Source organism: Osmerus mordax, chromosome 6 (genome assembly GCF_038355195.1).
Source record: "Osmerus mordax isolate fOsmMor3 chromosome 6, fOsmMor3.pri, whole genome shotgun sequence".
Classification (NCBI taxonomy): Eukaryota; Metazoa; Chordata; class Actinopteri; order Osmeriformes; family Osmeridae; genus Osmerus; species Osmerus mordax.
Window position 1 is genome coordinate 3,806,837 of NC_090055.1, and position 23,386 is coordinate 3,830,222.

The 23,386-nt window shown below is 41.8% G+C and overlaps 1 protein-coding gene across 1 annotated transcript in view; it reads left to right on the forward strand.

The window, feature by feature from the left end:
• Positions 1–23,386, forward strand: part of grik3 (glutamate ionotropic receptor kainate type subunit 3) — a 61,869-nt gene that overhangs the window by 14,577 nt on the left and 23,906 nt on the right. The window contains exons 2-6 of the mRNA XM_067237157.1: positions 17,978–18,151; positions 18,397–18,654; positions 18,868–19,049; positions 20,311–20,364; positions 23,053–23,223. Coding sequence (XP_067093258.1) covers positions 17,978–18,151; positions 18,397–18,654; positions 18,868–19,049; positions 20,311–20,364; positions 23,053–23,223 — 839 coding nt within the window. The remainder of the gene's footprint in view (positions 1–17,977; positions 18,152–18,396; positions 18,655–18,867; positions 19,050–20,310; positions 20,365–23,052; positions 23,224–23,386) is intronic.

A 23,386-nucleotide genomic window follows, 5' to 3' on the forward strand; every position in this document is an offset into this window, starting at 1 on the left:
GATTTTTCAAAGTGCTCTCCCTCTTTAAAAGCTTTAACCGTGGATGACGGTAATTTTATGATGATGTTCGTGAATAAAGGCAGAAGCGTCCATGGCCCTTTCGATCTGTGGAGACTTCCATTGGTTACTGTCTGTTGTGGTTCATTCTCAAGGTGCCTGAATAGGTTTGTGGCCTTGCCAAAGCTCTTCGATGCTAGGGGTGTGTGGATGCGAGAACCTCACATGTGCAAATGCCCCTTCTAATGACTCTCAGCAGGACTGGACTTTTATCATTTATGAGGAGAGGGGGAAGACGTGCATCATTATACAGCACCCATCTGAAATTCCACCAGCAGCATGATGCTCAACAAAGAAAATCCCCTCCCGGCAAATCGAGTGTAATGGGACACATTAGCGCATCGTTAGCCTGCTAGCAAGCCTGGAGGTCAGACACTTGCTGCTGCTGTGTTCCTGCTGGAGCAAGCCTGTCACCAGATGGCGATTCATTCTTCTCTCGACAGACAGGACACGAGTACCTTTCACAACACTTGGGAAAGGTACTTGTTTTAAAATGTTGGTTTTGGGCGAAGGGGGGGGGGGATTTTGATTGAACATGTTGTAAAATTATACTGTACAGAGGTTCTTAGTATTAGTGTCATCTAGTGCTACAGTACAGTACCATGTCATCATAATTGAATTGGACTACAACAGATAAAAGTGATTCACTAACACTTTACAGATCACAAATTTCTCTGGATACTCCAGTAAATGCACCAGTCCACATTACATCATTATTTGAAATGTCACTCTGGTTAACAAAATGATACAATTATCTGGATAATGGCAATATAGATCATTGTTACACCACTGATACAATATGGACCCTTTATCATTTCAGTTGTAAATGTATTTATTGGTTCTTTGTGTCTACGTAGTTTTCATGAATAGGTGAATACAGGGAACTCGTTCAGTGGCCATTGTGTTGGTTCTGAGAATGAAGTGAAAGATAAGCCTTTTGAGGAGGCAAAATGTATTTGAATCTGTGCCTTTTGTCAGTCCTATAAGTGGGCATAGGACTGAGAAGCTGTGACCCTGTACTTTGTTGTTAAAGCTTCAACATCGCAGAGTCTATTATGAGCAGAATGTGTAGAATATGTTCTCCCTTGTATCGCTCAGGAACAAAAAAATAAGCAGAGCACTTGGGCATACAGAAAGAAACAAATATCAAAGCTTGTAGCTGTAGATGGGGTGAACCAGGCAGTGCTCTGTTTTCTCTCTTGTTCTTTGTTTTTTTTTAGCTACCAGCTTTAATAGGGGTAACAGAGCGCAAAAAGCATGGCATTAATATATATTGCGAAACAATGGCGGGAAATGATGAAGGCTTCGTTGTCAGAAAGAGCGATGTTGGTGGAAGGACAGGTAGACAGTGACTGAGACAGATCGAGAGAGGAAGATGGATCGTAAGCATGAGTTGGTTGAGAGGGAAAGACAGGTGGACAAAGTGAGAGATGGATTGTCGGAGAAGCAAAAAGAAGAAGGGGGGGGGGGGGGGGTGCAGCCGCGACGGACACCTATAGCTCCATCTGTCAGTTACTCCGTCATTCTCTCACGAAGAGGCCCCACACACCCAAATATCAAGCGCGTCTGATTCAGCTCGCTGCTGAAATGATCCACGCTGGCAGAGCCATCACATAGCCATTATGGTGAAATGATTTTAGAGAAGCAAAGCTGATAGCCTTCCAGAACTCCCATTTCATGGAGAGTAGATGTACTGTACGGTGCTAAGATCTTTGTAGGGTAAAGGCATCACGGGGATCGCTGGAGCTTCACGCCGACGTTATGTAAAGCAGCAGTGTGATGGGTCTGGAGGAGACGAATTGCCAGGCTAACAAGTTAGCAGATTAAGTGAAAGTCATCTGTGAGAGATGAGTATCAATTAAAGGCACTTATGGTGCTAATGATCAGCGGAAGGATTCTAATGAGGATAACTGAAGGTGGGACTGCACCTCCAGGAGTCAAGAGTGGTGTGTTAAGAAGGCTGAGTGCTGAAGGTGATACAGTACACTAGTTGAAATAACCTCTATCAAACATGAGTATAATTACGTACCAAGGTTAACACATTATAATCTAAAGTTATTTTTACCGAACATACTCTATTCTTCGGCATGGCATTATGAAATTGTACGATTTAATGATCTTTTCAGATGAATCCTATTGACAGTAGAGTGTATACTTGGTAATCCTTTTTTTGTTTTGACTTGAGGATGTACAATCTCATACGTAATGTTGCAGTCGACTCAAAACTGTTCCGACCGTGCTCCAGAAATACTTTGTCATTCAAAGATGGAGGAGGTATTCCTGCGAGGGTAGGCGTCTTGCTGAGGGCTTTATGAAGCGCACATGTCTGGGCAGGAGAGAGCGTGATATCTCTGACACCCGGCACCTGTACCTTGCCGCTGGGTTATTTGATTATCTCTGTGGCAACGACCTGCTCGGATGTGACCCCATTACCCATCTGGTGCACAGGTCAACTCCATGTTGCGTCAAATAAGATGTACTTCCTGACAATCTCACACAAGGCCATAGAAAACACGGAGAGGCGCATAGAGCAAGAGAGCCCTTTGGAGTCAACAAAAGGAGACACCAGTGGCTGTAGATTGATTCGTTCACACGCAGAACCGTGCGCTGCAGATATATATTTTCCACAGATGTCCGTACCCTGTTGAATTATGTTTTCAAGAAATGTTATTTATTTGTACTTCAGGGCATTGGAAGCCTTTGACCTCCTGAATTGCAAATGTAATTTCTCTTCCGCTGTCCTCAACACTACACTTCACTCTGCTTGATGGTGTTTCATTAAGTCCCAGTGGATCACACAAATTTATGATTAAAGGGTCTAAGAGCATAACAATGTGCCAGAAGTTAATATGACTTTCCATTTCAAGGTTACATGAGGTTTATTTAATGCATGCGGTGTTACTCACTCAAGGGCATAAAAATGAAAAAACAAAAGGGCAAAAACATGAAAACACGATTGTTCTTCCATTAACACCTTCCGGAGAGCACCAATGTTGGGAAATGTACTTATTATGACTGAAATATTGATCCCTTCTGTTCATTATGTTGCCTTTGTGCAAAGTGGTCAGTGAATACAGACCATTCCTTGACTATGCACTTCTGATCCATGATCTTGTGTACTTTCTTTATGCAGTATTTTGTATGTCACTTTGGATTAAAGCGTTTCCTAAATTAATAAAATGTTAATTGTCTATAATTTAATGAGTTTCTTGTTGTTTGAAATTAAGATATTGTTTCTTTAGTATGACGGGAGTCAGGTGGCTGAGCGGTTAGGGAGTCGGGCTAGTAATCTGAAGGTTACCGGTTCGAATCCCGGCTGTGCAAAATGACATTGTGTCCTTGGGCAAGGCACTTCACCCTACTTGCCTCGGGGGAATGTCCCTGTACTTACTGTAAGTCGCTCTGGATAAGAGCGTCTGCTAAATGACTAAATGTAATGTAAATGTAAGTATGAAAAGCTCGGGGAAGATTGTTCATCATTGTCTCTACAGCTACACAAAATAACTACTGCATGCAGCTTTGTCAGACACACACGACCTGTACTCTTGTTCCTATGTTTCCTCCTTTGGGGTTCTGTTTTGCAAGGCTCATTGATATCACTGGCATCCTCAACCTATGCCCAACATTGACTCCTGATATACTCCTTTTATAACTGCATTGTTTTGGGTCACACATAGTGAGATGTGGAGTGCTGGGTAATGTGCAGGCTACCCAGCCTTGATGTGCTGTCTTGTATTTGGACAGACCTGTGACAAGTGGGACTTACCCTGGGGTTAATTGCTCCACGCAGGGAAAATGCTCCTTTCCATTACTTTCTCATGTGATATGACTGAACATGACAGGGTTCACTGTATACCACAGAAGAAGAACAACAGGGGGTGGGGGGGTTATTTCAGTAGAGAAACACAGGGTTTCCTTTTGATGTGTGGTATTGTCTTTTCTTCTTACTTTTTTTGTTCTTGTTGATACACATTGTAAGTTGAATGATAATTGGCATGCATCTGGCATGCTGTAGTGACATGTCATTGTCTTGTATTCCTGTCCTAACTAAATGGAGGAATAATTCACTGTAGATTGGAGAGTTGTAATTAAGCTCCTCTCAGGTGTCAGTTTAGAGTTTTTGTTCTTTACAAAAATGTATGTACACACTTTAGTTTGTGGCCAGTGCAGTTTGTTACATACACACCTACAGGTGGAATGATACTGAATGTTGCTAGTGACTGTCACCGAATACCACAGAGCATAGGCGGAAATCCCGGGGGGGACAGGGGGGACACGACCCCCCCATCCTGGGAAAAATAGGATTTGGCGCCCCCAATAAATCACTGTAAAAAAATTATAATAATATTAATAATATACATTTAACATAATACAATGTAGGCTATGTGTTACAGCAGTAATTTTGGTGTCCCCCTCAGGAATTGCTCTTGAGAAAATGTCATATAATTGTCCCCCCCAAAATTGATAGCAGATTTTCGCCACTGCCAAAGAGCAATAGATTCACAAAATTATAATTGCTCCATGCTCCTCCCTAGGCCCTCATCTGAGGCCCGGCCCTGGCCCATGCAGGCCCAAAGGGGATGCCCCTGAAACTAACCTCACCAAACCACCACCAGACCTGGTAGAAAAAAAACCCCTCCTCCCTCTACCCCCCCCCCCCCCCCCCCCCAACACACACACACACCCAAAACCGGCACCGGGGCGGGCGGTAATTAATTTCCACATTTAACTGCGAGGCAAAATACTAGCGTCCTGGGACATGCACGTGAGGCACCAGCCTGCTTTCTGTTTTCCAGGGATTAGGATAATTAGCCCCCGGAAGAGCATTACAGACAGATGGAGAGAGGAGATGGTGGCACCTCATGGCCATGGAGGATGATCCCTCCTGTTTTCCACAGTATATTGGGGAAAAGGGAGGCTGTAAACAATCACTTTCCACCCAAGAAAGGCAAAAAAAAAAATTGGCACAAAAAGATCTCTGAATGGTATTCCTGTTTTTGTTACAGGATAGTCTCAAGGTGAGTATTCTATTTGGTTCCAGATGTTTCCGTTATATGGTGGACACATTTGTGTCTACTCCACTGTCCTGTAGTGTAGAGGACTGTAGTGTACCATACTCTAGTACTTTACCGATCCCCAGGGTGAATTACAGAGCAATTGTTGCAGCAGCAAAAGTGACCACCATCCAGACAAGTCAACAATGACACAATGATATATAATACAAATTACTGAATTAAATATGCATTAATTAATAAAATATATGGTACATAGGCATTTCACATTGAGAATATTACACTATCAAAGACCTTTTTTTCGCCCACGGACTTGTGTTTGTATGTGTTTACAATGTGTAAACTGCCTCTTTTTTCCTGCGCAGTGTGCAACGAGTAATGCGGGGAGTTCATGTGTTCATGTGTGAGATGGTCAGGCAGGGCGCTTTGACAGCAGCTCCACTATCCAGACCGCTGCTAGGCCTCCAGACTCCCTCAGTCGGTTAATGAAAAAGAGAGCAGACTTGTTGCAAGCCGCCGATGCAGAAAACAGATTAACTCTGTTGGGCAATACCTCGGGTGGTGGAATGAGGAGAGAGTGTGTGAGAGAGGGGAGGCAAGGGTTGAGGCTATTCTGGCCTTCGGGGCCCATTCTGTTGGCCCCGGAATGCCGGCACATCACAGATGACATTAATGTTACAAGCCTCCAAACATGTGTACGTCTTAACGATTTCTAGCACGGCCTGACAGCTTTGGCCGTCTTTACAGACAGACAGACTTGGTTTTTTTTTCTGCTTCCGCTTCTCACAGGCAGAAAAGGAGAGAAATAAGTGACAGTTAGCTCCAGAGACTGTAACGCAGTGGTGCGCTATGTCTGAGGCTGGCATCTGACAAACCGCAATAGGGGTCCTGCAATTGTGAATCAGCTTGACTTCTGTGGGGGAGGTGGGTGGGTGGGAGGGGGGGGGGAAGCAAAGGAGGAGGGAGTGGAGTACAGAAAGGGGCTTTGACAGGTAGACAGCAGGTAAAAAGAACGTGCCTGCTCCAGAACCGAATCGCTACCCCCCTCTCCCCCTTTCACACATACACACACACCTCTTTTAAAGTTATATCAATGTCTAACTATTTTACACACTTCACATCAACAAAGGCTTTGGTTCTCACATGACAGTTTTTTTGTTTGCCACTGGATTCTCAGTGTCCACACTGTGTACATGAAAAGTTCTATATCATCTGTTGTAAATACTGATCCTTAGCATCTTATTCCATCTTATTGCTGTAAAAACGTTTTTTTCAAGACGTTATCAAAATGTTAAACTGTGACAAAACCTGAATGATCTAATTGACAAACTATGTATATTTACTTTGGAATGTTCGCCACCGAGAATAGGCAACATCTACAGTTTTTTTACGTAATCTTTTTACTAAATTACATATTTATTCTAAGCCCTAAAGGCTTTTTTATATCCGATGAGGATGGCTCATTCTAGACAGCTCTAGAACGAACAAATTCATTTCCAAGTTGCACAAATAAAATACTGATAAAATTAGGCATTTACCTTATGTGGCAAAGGTTAGTGGGGGAAAAGATTTTACATGAAAAAAGGATTGCACTCTGCTTGTTTTGACTATTCTGAAACCAGTGCTTTCGGACTGTGAACAACCAGTCATTCTGGTTCACTTTGTGTAACATTTTGGTTCCAGAAAACAAACTACGTTTATTTCACAATATGTGTGCAGAAACATCAGGAAAATACATTTGTCTATTGATTTAGTAGCTACATCTCAATGTTCTTTGACAAATCACCAGTAACGTTCCTTGACTCTCATGGTATTTTGGGACAAAGAAAGTTTGTAATTAAAATATGTTTAACCTTAGGTTCACAGCTGGTGAACACGTTGAATGTGGGTCACCGTCTTGCTGAGAAAGCTTAATTGCTTTTAATTTATGTTAGTCTGTTTAGTTGATTAATTGCATGAAAACATTTTCATGTGGGAAACCTATATTTGAAGAGTTTTAACATAATCTGCAAAAAAAAAAGTAAAAGCACAATAATTTTTTTAAGGCAAACCTTGCTTACTTACAGAAACAGTATGGACATATATAGTATACTGTATGCAAATTACTTGCTTTGCAACCACTTCACTCTCCTTCCTAACATGTTAAAATTAATTTGCTGGGAAATATTACAGGATAAATAATTGAACAGCTCATCTCCCATGCCAAATTAGTTGTAGACTGATAGTGTGGTCTTAAATTTAACCTCTAAACATACCAAGCAACCCTTTGGTACAGTTCTACCCACTAGACTCTAAATCAATGATGACTTTATCAGAGACCATCCCAGTTGAATCCAGGTTAGATAAATAAATAAGAAGTGTCACTTCGGCAGTGGACCGAGTTATGATTGCCTAGTCCCTCAGTTTGTTAATTAAGTTTGTTAACCGGCAATGACAGTGCCTGAAACAGAACACATCACACGTAATGAGTCGGTCCCCGTGATTCTACCAGACACCAGTTATGATTTAGTGTAGTGTCCTTTAAATAATGACATTGAAGCTTAGAGACCGCTGTCACGGGTCTGTGGCATACATATTGTAAGATCATATGACGAACACGTGTTAGGGAGCGAGTGACTGTTAAATTATGGCTGATGTATGACACGACATGACAAATAGATGCACTAATGTCATCATTCAAATAGATGCTTGCGGCCTTTGCTCTCTTGTTTACCAACGCAGCGTTGTGCTACTATCTAGTCCACTACAGCTTGCTACTATTTCAGTCCTTGAGTTTCAAGCTCCGTCACTGAAGCAGCACAAGCTAACCCTGTGCTATCTTCAAGGAGGTGAGTACATCACAGCTGTTTCTCCGCACGCGACTCTCTTCACACTCTCTCTCTCCTTTTCCTAGCTCTCGCTGTAAACCTTGAGTCGTGCTCGCCTTGGTCTCTTGATCCCACAAGCACCCTCGAGATTGGCTACGCGGATTTAAAGGTTGTCTTCCTGGCACACGCCTTTCTTTTAGCTGTGTTACATTTACATTTAGTCATTTAGCAGACGCGCTTATCCAGAGTGACTTACAGTAAGTACAGAGACATTCCCCCGAGGCAAGTAGGGTGAAGTGCCTTGCCCAAGGACACAACGTCAGTTGGCATGACCGGGAATCGAACTGGCAACCTTCGGATTACTAGCCCGATTCCCTCACCGCTCAGCCACCTGACTCCCCTGTGTTACAATCATCAGGGAAAACAGTTAAGAACCCTCAGTCACAGCGACCTCCCACGACACCCGAGCACGCCTCGCCGCGATTGGTCAGGGGCCAGCCCAGGGAAGCCCCCAGTGCCCACACCTCTGCAGCTCCACAGGGTGCGTGGGGCCATACAGGCATCCCCATACAACATTAAAGCTTATCGTTGACATAAAAATTGTTAAATCGAGTTTGACTCACTCAAGTCCATTTGCCCAAATCTATGTTTCGGCAACTGAGCGCTCAATTTAACAACATCATTGGCCAAAAACAATGTTGGTTTTATGCGCAATGTTTGTTATGTTACATACAGTACATCTTTAGTACGAGGGTTACAGCACTACTCACAACTCACAAAAAATATCATCTGAAATACACCGACAGGCTTTTTGTTGGTGACCACAGTTGCAGAGTATGCAGTTATTGCAGGAACCTTCATAGTAAACCTTTAGAAAAATGAGAAGGTCCCCACACGCAAGGCAGCTGCGGGTTGGTAATGAACTTGTCAGCTTTGAAGCTGTAGAGTTTGGGGTTTGTTGTTATATTATTCAATTCAGCACAGAGGTTGCTCCTCTCCCTGACCAGATTTTTCAAACGCCACACTCTGCCTTTTGTTTTGCATGAGGAACACATTTCACCCTCTCCCCCTAGACCTTTAGTATTGAATAGCCTCTCATTCTAAACAAATAATCTGCTACCATAATGCCACTGCAGAGTATTCCCACAAATGCTAAATAGCCAAAACCCTCTTACAAGCAGAGGGATTTTCTTTTCTTTACCAACATCCCATTATAGCCTTGGCCAATAAAAGCATTAGGGACTTGACTGCACAAGGAGGTGAGGGCAGTGTGTACAGCATGGAGACAGATCAGTTGTGTTTTACGCCTTTCTCGGGTTGATGTCACAGGCGAGGAGTACATAGAATACCCTTTGTGGGTTAACATATGTATGTTGAGACCCACTGGATGTTAGAAAACTAACTTTCTTTTAAGAACAATTTTTGCACATTTGCATATGGAAGTTCCAAAAATATACCAATGCCTGCTTCTTCTATTAGATGCTATATTTTACATTCATAAGGCATTTGGTTTGTCTGGGTATCTATTATGATCCCATGCTTTGGGACGGAGCTTGTTTAATCTTGGGTGTATGGTTTTCATGCAGTTCTATACAGTAGCACCCTCTGCTCATAAACCTCACATTGGATGACGTGAGTGAGATCTGCAAGATGCTCTCATCCATTTTGTTATTTGAACAACAAAGATTTTCTGTTGTGTCAGACGTCAGGGCTCCACGTAGAGCTGTCAGAGGATTTCGTGTCCATGTTAGGGATCAGAGAGAACAATTTATGCTATGCAATGAGCGTGACCAGCACGCGGAGGAAAGGTTGAGCGAACTGAAAAGAAACAAGTGGTAATAGTAGTGGACATAATGGCCTCAACCCTAAAATCTTTGCATGGAGACATTTTTATTTTCTTGAGTAACATTGAGTAACATCTAAACTAGCTGATGCACTAACCCTAACATTACATAGCAAACGGTTATTCAACTGACGCAGTAGCAGTCAGAAATTGTTGTCACTTAGTGTAGGCCGAATCTAGTGGTGGTGCTACACCAATGTGGACCCATTACACCTAAAAAGCATATTTTCATGGAATTGTATACCACCAACATAACATTGCAGAACATGCTTCTTTGAGGGATTTTTATCAAATAATGTAATATTTATTACTGCAGTATTTGTTGTTGCTTCAATGGCAGACTACAGTAGCCTATTAATTGACAATGTGACATGCTTGGATGCATTTGATATGGGGAAACAAATAAAAACCTGAATGATTTTACAAAAGGCATTTGACTTGGATCTTTATCAGCGATTGTGTAATGAAACACGTGCTTAATGGATTTGTTTAAAGTGGCCTAATGGAGTTCTTGGTCTGAGTCCAATATATTCAGGAAGGCAAAAGAGAAAAAATATAGACATTTAATATTGGACCATATATTTCTGTCAAGGACACTAATCTCATTAGTAGTATTCCCGTGTGCCATTGAACAGGGTGTCTTTCGAACTACCGTTTCGCTTTGTGTCCCTTCGACTTGCTTCTTTGATTGTGATTTCACTGAGCTTAGCGCGGCATGATGGACTTTGGCGTCACGAACAAAGATCAGTGACGAGACTGGATGCACCTGTCAGAGTTGACCATATCAGTTAATGAGGATAGTCCCCAAGGACGCTAACGAAGCCATTAACTGCTCGTGTGGGAAACCACAAAGATGCAGTAGTGTTCATAGTAGTCAAATTAAATTCGATGTGCATGGTCCTGAAATGTGAATATCCCGCCCTCTCGACGATGAGCTCCAGCTCGTCCCATTCTCTACACTAATCGGCTTTGAAAAGACGTTGGTGAGTGCTCACGAATAATGGTTGTGTGCTGTGATAAAACAGCAGGATTTTATTACAAACTTACAATAGTCAAGCAGTGTTTGAAAAAGAACTACAATTTAAGCTCTGTGCATGTTGTTACACCTCTTGAATAATTGCCTCTTATGCAGGACTCAACACAGCATTGCTTGATTTCCATAGACAGTGCTGTGCCAGGTCAAGCTATCAATCCCATGTAAACACCAATACATTTATTTAGCTTACAAGTTGTTTATAGCCATGTTTACCATTCGTTTATTGCTTCATCCCCTTTTGCTACGTGTATGATAAAGGTGGGTAGGTTTGCTACACTTTGTGAGTCTGAAATTTAGTCTTCTATAGACCCATGGTGTTGGTACTAATATTCTTTCTTTCATAGTTATCAATACACAAAATGATGAAGAACTGGGGGGAGGGGATGTGTGTGTGTGTGTGTGGGGGGGGGGGGGGTGCAATGGCATTGGTGATTGGTCTTGATAGTGAAATCTGTCAGACACAGACCAAGGTAATTTTTGTTTGAGCGCTTCCTATCCCTCTCAAGCCACTGGTGTCCCAAGCGGTCTGCCCTGCACCTCCCCCTCATTTGTCTACATTACCATTGCCTGTGTGCGGTAGGTCCAGTAATAACTGGGCCAGTTTTTATATTTAGCCTTGTCCGCAAGCACCTTGAAAAAGAAGGTTACCTAGTCTTACTGAACCTCTGTCAACTATTGTCCACAAACTGTTGCCAGCAATAGTTGCTATTTTCTTACCATCTCCAGGTAACATGTTTTAATGTCTTTATAGCAAACTCTTAAAGATCCTGCAAAGTGGAATTGAAAATGAGTTTTAAGTTCATCACACCACAGAATAATGTGTTGTTTACTACCCATCCAAATTCAAATGAGAAACAAACGACAAGTATGTTAAATTAGGCTTGGAAATCGTGAGAAAATCAGCAGTCTTCGCTGCTTGAGACTGGGGGGGCGTGTCGCCTGAAGGAGCTGAAGCTCCGCCCCCTCGAATCTATTGAATTTAGCAACAACAGCAACACTAGCTTAATCAATTCCAGTATCAGAACAGCCATACCTGCAGTCTTTTAGTGTTTTATGTGTTAATTACTTTGTCTTTGCATCGTGCTAGCTGAGTAACAGAATGCAACCGTCTGTGATCTGACGTAGATCGGTCGCTGTGACGTAGATCGGTTGGTTTTGGCTCCGCCTATACAAAACCTGAGCTGAAAACGGAAGAGAAACTGTTCTACGGTCTAACTCCACATCAGTGCGACAAAGTTTTCGCGCTTTGCACACGCTTTCAGGAACTAATTTTACACGTATATAATGTACTGAGAAGCAAATCATGGAATTTGCTTTACAGGATCTTTAATGTTTTGAGCTTTTCAATCTTGCAGTTCAAGATCAAGAAAGCATTAAAAAAGTTACTTCTACTTTCTTTTCATTACCCTTTGGCAAAATACACTATTTTCAGATCAAGGCCAAGGCTGAGGATAATGGTGCTGAGGGTAAGAACCCCCTTTTAAACTTAATGTGTCTTGTAATAATTTGGCCCACCATAAACAATGCAGCCCCATCCATAGTACGAAGACTAAAGTGCTATCCACAGGCTAAACACAATCTCAGATATTAATTGCATCCTTAGTTGGAAAATCAATGTCAATTGCACTAAACCCAAGTCATTGCGACTCATAGGTAGTCATCAAACTTTTTGATCTGTTTTAGAGCCCATTTTCATCAGGGAGGTTACCCCCAGGATATGTCAATACCCACCTACAACAGGTTTCTGACATCAGAATTAAAGGGCCTTTTCAAGTACCGATAATGAAAATTGTGCCCCCGAGCAACTGATTGACCCATGGCACAGAATATGCACATAAAACCATAGTCTTGGCAGTTCTGCAGTAAAGGGCTATTACTTTCCACCTCAATGTTACAGTTAGTTTATAACTCACAAATAACCTGAGTCTGGTCAGTCATTAAACATTGCACACAGGGATAACCAAAACACAATTTTTGTGGAAATTACCATTGTTTTTAATCGATTCAATTTCAAGGCCCAAATACTAAATACTCAAAGCTCTGATCCTTACCTAGCAAAATCTTCTTGGCTTCAGGAATTTTGATGTTTGAATGACGTCATGCGTTAAGGTGACAAACTGAATATGTGCAATTTGCACTATAATTACACAATTTGTATCTTTTGTACTATTTGTATTTTTTGTATTTTTATGTTGTAAATTATGGCTACTTTATAGTTTATTGTATATTTTATTTTAATTCTAAATCCCCTTAGTATTTGCTGGACTATGTACCTTTAGTATAGTTAGACCACATATTTAAGTTTTTAACATTCCTACATGTTTAATGTATGCACCTTCCTGACAAAGTAAATTCCTTGTCTCTGCAAACTTTCATGGCGATTAAAACCCTTTCTGATTCAGATTCTAATAAACGACCTATCGCTGCAACCACAGATGTGGTCGGCCTGCATAAAGAGTAGCTCAGCAGCCACCCTCCTGTGTCGTCCCACACTAGGAGAATGGCATTGGAGACAGAGACCATTATTTACACCTCTTAGTAGCAACAGTCTCCAGCTGCTGCTGCTGGTGAACAAGGGGTTTCTCCCCTGCTGCGAGCCACCTTTGTGTCATGATGTGACAAGATGCCAGGGTTGCAGGTCTGGTTCTACCTCTACCTCTGAATGCGGACAAAGAAGGGTGGCCGACTAGGGGTGGGTGGAGGAGGAGGAGGAGGAGGGGGTTTGTATGGAGGGGGGTGGTGGGGAGGGTTGGCACAGATCTGGGCCTCTATCCACCTGGCTTTAGTTTTCATTGTCTCTGTCTCTTGTATTGGCTTTGGCAGAGCAAGCCTGGAGGTGAGTTTTGGCACATCTGTACTAACAATGGATCTGAAATGGGGGAGTTTTATTCCTCCTTTGCATTGTGTAAGTGGATTGTCCATCGGAGGTGTGCAGCACATTATGTCGTGTTTCTGGGCAGGGATTTCAGATTTTTTTAAAGGGCAACTGTGTCTCCCCACTCCCACCCATTAGAAACTGCAAGTGGCAGCTCGGATCTAAGATGGATTCGAGAGACCGCAGATAGAGTGCGGCTAGTTTGGTTTGTTAAACGTTTTAGATCAACACTTGTATTATTGTTTTTGTTGATTTTATGTAAAGCACTTTGAGCTGCAATTCTCGTATGAAAAGTGCTATATAAATAAAGTCTTACTTACTTACTTACTTACCCTCTTAGATACTACAATCAATTCCTTTCCCCCTGGGTAGTCCTCGAGTTCTTGTCACAATATACCATGAACCATCCCACAAACATTATTGGCCTCTGCTGTCAAGAAAGGTAAATAGGCCATAACTATTTACATGCAGTAAAATAGTAGGCACTTCTCATCCTTATAAAAAGAAACAAAGACACAGGTATTTTTCAGGTGAGCTGCTAACTAGTGCACCCCTTGCCCCATGATTATAACAAGGGATGCCTGTGTGACACAGAGCGCAAAACTCCCACCCTGAAAGATTATCCAGTGTGAATGTTGGAGAATGATAATGAGATCAAAACACCAGGCTAAGCTGAGAGGAGAGGAAGGGAGAAAGGGGGAAAGAGGTGGAGGGAAAGAGAGCGCGATAGCTGCGATAAATTGCAGAAGCAGAACCACTTGAGCATAAAATTAGATTTTACAAATGTGTTGTTACCTGACAGTCCTTGGATGAGGGAGATATCACAACATTATAGGGTTGCATGAGTATTACTAATCATATCAAATAAATAGGAATGGCTAGAAGCTTTGATGGAGCTAGATGTATATGCGATATTAGACGGTGAGTTCGAGGGGTGCGTAACATAATCAAAAGACCCATTCTCATTATGGACCTAAACATTATATGGCGAAATGTAATTTATATGATAATATATTAGGCTTGGTGAAAGCTTTGCCCAATTACGTCACATTTGTTTGAGTAATGTTACAGTGCATTGTCTGTGTCACGTCCAGCTCGATTTCAGAATTTGAAGGGCATACGATAGTGGGGAAAATTCCACATTTCAAACAGAAGTGAGTTCAGTAGGCCTACCAGCCTAGGCTGGTATTTCTATGCATTTCTCTCTATTTATCTCTTCCAGTAACAGTGACTAACCAACTTCAGGATTTCCTGCAGAAAATGTGTTATTTAAGGTGGTAGGGTAGGGTTTGCCATCAGACCGGATTAATTGCCGGATTGGACCTTAGAAGGTTCGCAAGTTGAACCAACTGGAAACCAGCATTAACACCTCAGAACCAGAACTAGTTTCATGTTGGTGGAAAGGGGTTATATTCACCAAAACAGCATTTGTATTAAGTACAAGATACAATTGTTGTCATTTTGCATGTCACTGTAAGGATGTTGGCCAATTCTGTATTTACAGTATTTTTCTACAGTAGATGCCGTAAGTGGTTTTAAGAGAGGTACAGGATATATCATCAAGGCATATAAAACTGAGGGGTTTTGCGCTTGAATGATGAATGGATGCTTTTATTCAATTCTTGCAAGTCAAGCAGAAAGTAATGCACTGTATGTGCCTTAATTGGAAAGTCAACAATAAGATAGCACCTTCCATTTCAAAGAGTCACCTTAATTGAAAAGAATGTGATGGTGTTTTAGCATTTCTATATTTCTCAAGTGCACTCTATTCAATTAATCAGGTGTTCTACAGCAGTCACATCAAACATTTGCATTACGTTGTACTTTACGTTGTACTTAACAATACTGCAACTACTGTAATGAGGAACATATCGAGCCTGAGACTGGTTTCTCTTCCAAAAGATCAAAGTGTTTAGCAAGCGCTTCGTACAGGTTTTTGTTTGCAGACATCTTTTTTTCTCTCATTGTGGGGCAGAGTGCTTTCGCAACATCCAGAGAGAGGGGAAGCTATTCACAGACATGTTGGGAATACTCCCAGAAAGCGAGTACAAAAGAGTACTCTCCAAAATGCAGTGGGTAAGCGCACATGTATCTAAGAGTAAAATGAAATCGTCTCATTGTTAGGGATCTGGCACTGGTCTGCTTGGCTATGGTTAGTGTGAGAACAAGCATACTGTGTGGTACAATAGAGGGCAGATTTTCACAGGGACCAGCATAGCATGGATTGCTTTGCTTTTTCAGCTTGTCTTTTCCAGTCTTCTAATTAGATCAGTTTCTCACGGTCACGTACTTGGGATGTTTTATGATAAATAACTGGTAAATAACACCTTATTAACAGAATTAACTAACATCAACTTACTCTCAAAGTGGAATGAAAACACACGTCACAGAGATCTTGATACACCAAAAAACAAGGGTTGAGAGTACAGTATAACACGAAACAGAATCTTCTGGAGAGGAGCTGAGATACTCAATCAGCAGAAGCTGTTTATATACATTGCAGAAGGGGGACATGGAAATAATGCGTAAAGGGCAAACAGACACTTTCCCTCACGTGTGCATGCCTGCATGTATGAGAGAGAAAAATAATAGTCCATACAATTTTATATCAGTGCCCCCTGTCTCACCACATCCCATACCTAACACAGGTTTGTATCCTCTGAGCCAATCACTAACCCTCTCACATCCTGGACTGGATATGGTCTAGCTGTGACTGCTGACGGTTGGTATTGTGGGAAGCCCCCCCTTTTTAATATTAAGATTAAATTGTCTCTGCTATTCTCCCTCAGGCAGTGAATTCATTCTGTTTAGCGTTAACTATTGTAGCTTTTAACAACAGCTGAATCCACAAATGCTCACAGAGAGCCAAATTATAAAAACCGTCTGCTGCAATTATTGGCTGATTTGTGAACGAGGCTACTACTCTAGAGATTAATTAAAGGCCGTAGCGAAGTAGACTATGCAATAAAAAAAATCAGTTTAGTCTATTGACCGACATTCACGAGACGAAAATTCCAAACTTCCAAGTCAAGTTAATCTTGATTTGCCTTATATTTTTGTAATGAGTAGCATCTTTTTTTAGAACAATGAGTGGTTCTTTAAGTGTGAATTAGTTCAATAGTTATACGCCATTACACTGTGGATTTTGTGGTGTACAAAATTAATCGCTTATTCCTCATTATTTGATGTAAGTCTGAGGATTCCTAGCACATTAAGCTTTGCCATTGTGCTTATGGCAGGCTTCTGAAAATGGCGATGCAAATTAGCCTGGGGATTTTCCACCCAAGGAACAGGTTCCCCCTGTTTATTAAATTTGTTAAAGTGCTTTAGAGAAATGCACATTTTATCCTCTTAACAGTCAAATTACTATATATACTCCAGCAATTACTTAATGTACTCTAATGAGCTTTCCTCATGAAACGGAAGGATTCATTTAATGCTGCAGTGTCTTGCACCAGGCATTTTATGCATCGCATACTCTCCCGATCCGAGGGGCCTTGAGTCATAAATACTGAAATGCTTGCTTGGCTTCCTGGTTGTTCACCCTGCAGTAAGACAGCTCTGTGAGGCCGTTGACCATTCACACGCTCTGGCTAAGAGGCATCAGCGGGACCCAGGTGCTGCTTCTCCTGACCTCTCTGCACTCTGTTACTATGCCATCTCCAAGCAAACACTGAAATATTGATTGTGAGGTGTATCGATTGGAGCTTCCTTCTTTTTTGCTTAGTTTGAGATCCTACTGTATACTGGTGTCTTGGCTCTCCCATACTTCTCCAAGCTGTCATGATTTTTTTTTTCAACTCACCCCCCCCCCACCCCCCAGATTTCAATAATTCTATCTTCCACCACCTCCAGTTTTTGACCATGACCTGTATTTATATTACTTGTTAGGCTGTTGTAGTCCTCCACTGTACCTATTACTCTATTTATCTTAAGATTTTTATTGGTTTAATTCAGTAGTTCATGCTATACCTGAAAGCTCCTACTAGTTCTGAGCCTTACTTTTCTACCAGTGTTGTTTTAAGGAAAAATAAAAGGTTACCCTAATGGGTGGAAAAGAGTTTACGCTCTTGTTTTGATGGAGCCGTTTTCTTTTTTCACTCTCCCCAGTTCCATTACTGCTCCAGACTTCAAAGCCGATGTTGGTATTCACAGCCTTTCCTAAAAGTGGGAGTGAGGCTCTCTGTATTTGGAGAGCAAATGTAATGCCAGACCTAATACACACAATTCACATTTTTTAGAGTAAAAAACCCTACATGTATTTTCACTGTGGTTGGATAGCCAGAAAACCAAGTAAGAAAAGAGTTTGAGTAATTGCTAAGGCAACTTTCTACTTTGTTTTTGCAGGGGGGATTTTCGAACAAACTGAAGGACCGGTTCCATTTGTCAGTTCCGAGGAGCTTGCCTTTAAATTTGCAGTCAATAACATCAACAGAAACAGGACTTTGTTGCCAAACACAACCCTAACGTACGACATACAGAGGATTAATATCTATGACAGTTTTGAGGCATCAAGAAAAGGTGAGTGACCGAGCTGTAAAGGAAGCAAGGGCAACAAGTGGTCGTAAAGTAACCTTTGGCTTTAGTACAAATAAGTAAATTGCCAAACAAATGCTAATATTTAAGTGGAGAAAAGGGCCCTTTAAACAATTATACGGGATATCAAATCATATTAAAAAGATTGTATATTTTATTTTGATAAAACATGTTGATGAAAATTGCATGATAATATGAAATTAATTCACTCTCTACTTCCCTCATCCCAGCTTGTGACCAACTGTCGTTAGGTGTAGTGGCAATATTTGGACCATCTCATAGCTCATCTTCAAATGCTGTCCAGTCCATCTGCAACGCATTGGAAGTGCCACACATTCAAGTGCGTTGGAAACATCACCCAATGGACAACAGGGACACCTTTTATGCCAACCTCTACCCGGATTATTCTTCTCTAAGCTACGCCATTCTGGACCTTGTGCAGTTCCTTAAATGGAAAACAGCCACTGTTGTATATGACGACAGCACCGGTGAGTCCTAGCACATAGCCAGAAAACTTTTACAAAATATGAATGAATGTCCTTTTAAGCCGCAAAGGTACATTTGATAGAAAAAATTAACTAGCGTAGCATGATTTAATATACCTTTTACAATGTAATGCAAGCGAAATAATGAATTTGGTTTTACACCTTTCTGTCTGATGCCGTCCTTTTGAGAGTTTTTCTGCTGTTTGTCTCCTAAAGGTCTTATTAGACTACAGGAACTGATAATGGCCCCCTCCAGGTACAACATCAGGCTGAAGATTCGCCAGCTTCCTCTGGACACCACTGACACCAGACCCCTTCTTAAGGAGATGAAGAGAGGCAGGGAGTTCCGCATAATTTTCGACTGCAGCCACGCAATGGCCGCCCAGATCCTCAAACAGGTGAAATAATCCAACTGTATTTGCAGTGCAGCTTTACACAGCTGTTTTACGGCAGGGACAAATACTTGCTGCAAAGTGCCCGGCACCCTATAAACAAACATGTTAAGATTTTACTAAGTTTATTGTAGGCTATATCATTTAAACATTCAAACCTTCTTTCTGTTTGTTTGATCTAGGCCTCAGAGAATCTTTAATTTTTTTAAATGGTATCAGTCTGGGCCTGTTCTGGTTCTCTTTTCACACTGACAGTCTCACCTGAACCCTCCAGGTAAAAGAGAAAAAATGGGAAAACACTGCAGGACAAGCAGACCTTCTGTCTATAACCGTCTGGAAGCCATGTCCCAGGTGCCTCTTAAAAGCACTGACCTCTTTTGCAGTGGTTCCATCCCTGTGGCATTTAGTCTCGTTTCTTTAAGTGGCTCTATCAGTGTGGAACCAGGGGGCAGATGGAAGGTTTTCAAAATCAGGTTGATGGAGAAAAAATAAATTTAGGGGCCCTAAATCCAAATATAAAAAATGATGTAAAGATATAGGCCATTGTGCACAACCACAAAGATTAAGATGCCATTAAGAGAATGATTCTCCTAAAGAATATAGAAGAGGTTGTTTTAATGTCATGTACCCTCTTTACCATTGGCAGATGGAGAAATTACTTTGCCTTTGTAAAGCGCAGAAACATATTTAAGTAACCTTGGGTATTTTTCACAACAGATGGTACAATTAAAGAACAAGGCTGTTGCCATGGGAAAATCAAGCATTTGAATGTAGATTGAGTGAAACAAGTGTCGGTGTAGGGGGTGGGGGGGGGCGGGGTGGCGGCAAAGATAAAAGCAACAAGATTACGGATCTCTATTGATTGAAGGCCCCTTCTCCCTTGGGATAAAGTCATGTGTTAAGCTATTTAAAACCGTAAAAATGTATTACATAAAAAAAGCCTCTGCCGCTTGAGAAACTTTTTCTTTCTGATTTAAATGTTTAAATGCACTTGTGAGGTCATAATTTGCAACTGGCATAGCATAAACATCACCCGAATGGCGAGCATCAATGGTGAATATACTTTACAACATACAGGATGACACTTTTTTTTGTAATGTATTCACAGATTGCTTTTTAGTTTTGTTCTGTTGTGTTTGTTTTGATGGTATTATTGATTGCAAATCAGCCCGACGTGACAAAGTGACCATTATCTCTGTCCTGTCTACCCATCCCTCTCTCCCCACTTTCCTCCCTTTATCTATCTACCTCTCTCTTTCTTTTGCAGGCCCAAACCATGGGGATGATGACAGAGTACTACCACTATATCTTCACCACTCTGGTAATGTCCCTTGCTTGTTAATGCAAATTGAGTCTCGTTTGTTCTCATCACTCCGCTCTCCACCCGGGTTTTTGATGAATGCTGTTTAATTGCCAATGGGGTTTGGATCTGGTCCATAATATCAATTCTGTTTGACAAACTGGCACCATAATGGAGTCTTCAGTATTCTGCTGCAAACACTTCCCTCTCTGTTAAAGTCAACTGAAGTCTTTGAGGAGGCAATACAAAGGCAACAGATTGGAAGTCAATAGTGAATGTCACTTCAGTGTAGGAGAGGCAGAAATGCCAAGACAGATATTTCATTGCTGCTTTCTCCCTTATGCAAACTGTCTCACTCAGTGTCAGTGTCTCTCTCTCTCTCTCTCGCTCTCTCTCGCTCTCTCTCGCTCTCTCTCGCTCTCTCTCACAAACACACACACACCAACACACACTAGTCCCTGGCATGATGGACTTGGCCACTCTGTTGTTATAATGTGATATGACGTACGGGGCCAGGCATGACGTGTGTCATCTTTCACACTCAACAGCGTGGAAATGCCATTGTTCTGCCACACATCACTGTTTGTGTACCACAACCAAAGCTTTCATGGTGAAGGACATCAAGCTTTCTTTGTTGACAAAAAGCATTAGGCTGAAAACACATGGAGCTGCAGGTCTTTGAGCAAGCATTAACACACTAATGATACTGAATATCATCATATCTACCACATATTTTTTATCATCATCTCTTAATAATGTTCAGACACGTCTCAAATCATCGGCTTTCAGAGAGATGTTCTATATATCACTTTTTTCAAAAACTGTTGAATATTGTCCCTGAACCTGACTGTGGGATACATATAAAACTGTATCATACTGTCATTTTGATGGACACACTATTAAAAAGATTATACTGTACCTGGCGGCCCCGATTGACTTGATCTAATGAATACATGCATGACATGTTTGGCAACAGAATTCACCGTTGATGACATTCTGCGATAACGCTCATCTTTTATCATCTCGGGGGGGTGACCGAGATGCCAACTTATTAGAGCGTGAAGAGGCAACATTGGAGTAGTAGGGGGTAATAGCTGCATTGTCCACAGAAATGAGTCTGTCATGGTGCAAGCCTTTCAACCCTACAAGGTTATCTTCAAGAACTTTGCTGGAGAACTCTATCGTCTGTGTTGCCTCTTTGTTCATAACACAACAGTGTGAAGTTGCATATTTTTAGGGCTGGAGTCTCCATTTTAATTACATAAGTAGGCTAATGTTAAGCTGGCTCCATCTGCCATGTATGTGTTTAAAGCTAGGCTGTAGAAACAAAGGGGATTTCAGAAGCCAGGACACGTGCAGTATTTATAGAATGTTGAAACCTGTTTATCTTAGTTATGATTTTAGTCTCATGAATGGGTGGGCCATTCATTTAATGTCGTTTTACTTGGATATAGTGACAGAACTCTGGTTTTAATATCTAATGCATCTTAAAAACTGTCTACATTTGGAGTTTATACACTACAACCTGTTTTAAGTTGGCAGGGAACTTCATAAACCCCATTTAGTATGGAAGAGACCTCCTCTTGTCTTCCATCAAGGAAATGGAGTGCTGTGTAAACCTGCAGTACGCACTCCGTAATGGCGGAGAGGGGGGTTGAGGGTGAAAGAGAAATTTTGTATCTGCAGGCATCCGTTCTTCCGCGTATGTCTTACACGCTCCTCCAAACCCCACAGGGTGCTAATGAAATATCTATTATGTTCCTCCTAAGTGTCTTTTCCAGGCCCCTTCCGGCCCGTTTCAACAAGATACGTGTTAAAATTTTGCTTCACACTTGAGCCAGAGTTGGTTGCCATTGAAATTACACTTGCTCAGATTAAATCAGTGTTTGCTTATAGGTTGCAGAGGGATTGTAGATTCTGTATTATTAATTTGCTCCAGCAGATTAAGTGGTTTTCCCCCTTTAGTTCTGCGAATGAACAGGGTTGGGTTAGTTTACTAATGAGACATTTAAAATTAGCCCTGCTTTAGGATTTAATCTGACAACAACAGCTACAGTGTACTGCAAGCCATCATGTTGAGAGAGTTCTATAATGCCACTTTGGGTCATCAATCTAACTGACTGTAGTGTTTGCAAGCGTAAGAGGCTTGTTTCAGTCTATACTACCCATCCAATACCAGGATGACATCTGTGAATGTTAATAGCGGGGAGGGAAAACACATATAGAGACCAAGACCAACCGTATCAGGTTGGTCTTGGTCAGGGAGTCAGGTGGCTGAGCGGTGAGGGAAGCGGGCTAGTAATCCGAAGGTTGCCAGTTCGATTCCCGGTCATGCCAACTGATGTTGTGTCCTTGGGCAAGGCACTTCACCCTACTTGCCTCGGGGGAATGTCCCTGTACTTACTGTAAGTCGCTCTGGATAAGAGCGTCTGCTAAATGACTAAATGTAAATGTAAATGTAAATGTATCAGTTCCATGGTGAGGCACACACCTAAACCTTATCCCCTTGTGCTCACACAGCTCAAAGCCCCGAATCATCCCATCCACTCCTTTATGTAGCCTTAATACATCTTCTTTTTACCACCGGCTCCATCATCCAGCTTTTCATGTGAGGACAAAAGCTGCAGATGATTCTCTTACCGGAACAATAAGGCCCAATCCCAGCCGGTTAAATGAGGTACCCCCCATCCGTCTGTATCCCCTTCTAAGGACCTGATGGCCATCGACCTGGAGCCGTACCGCTACTGTGGCGTCAACATGACTGGCTTCCGTATCCTCAACGTGGACAACCCTCACGTGGCCTCCATCGTAGAGAAGTGGTCCACGGAGAGGCAGATACCGCTCAAGCCAGATTCAGGCCTGCTGGAGGGGATTATGACGGTATGTTTCTATTTACACCTCGTTGGTGGTGGAGAGGTGGAGCTTATGAATGTGGCGCATGAAGATAGGAGGATATACTTTTATAGGGTTGTAATTGTAGAAGAAAAACGATTATATCTTTAAAACTACTACAGCCTCTTGTATTTCTAATTGGCCTGTCTTG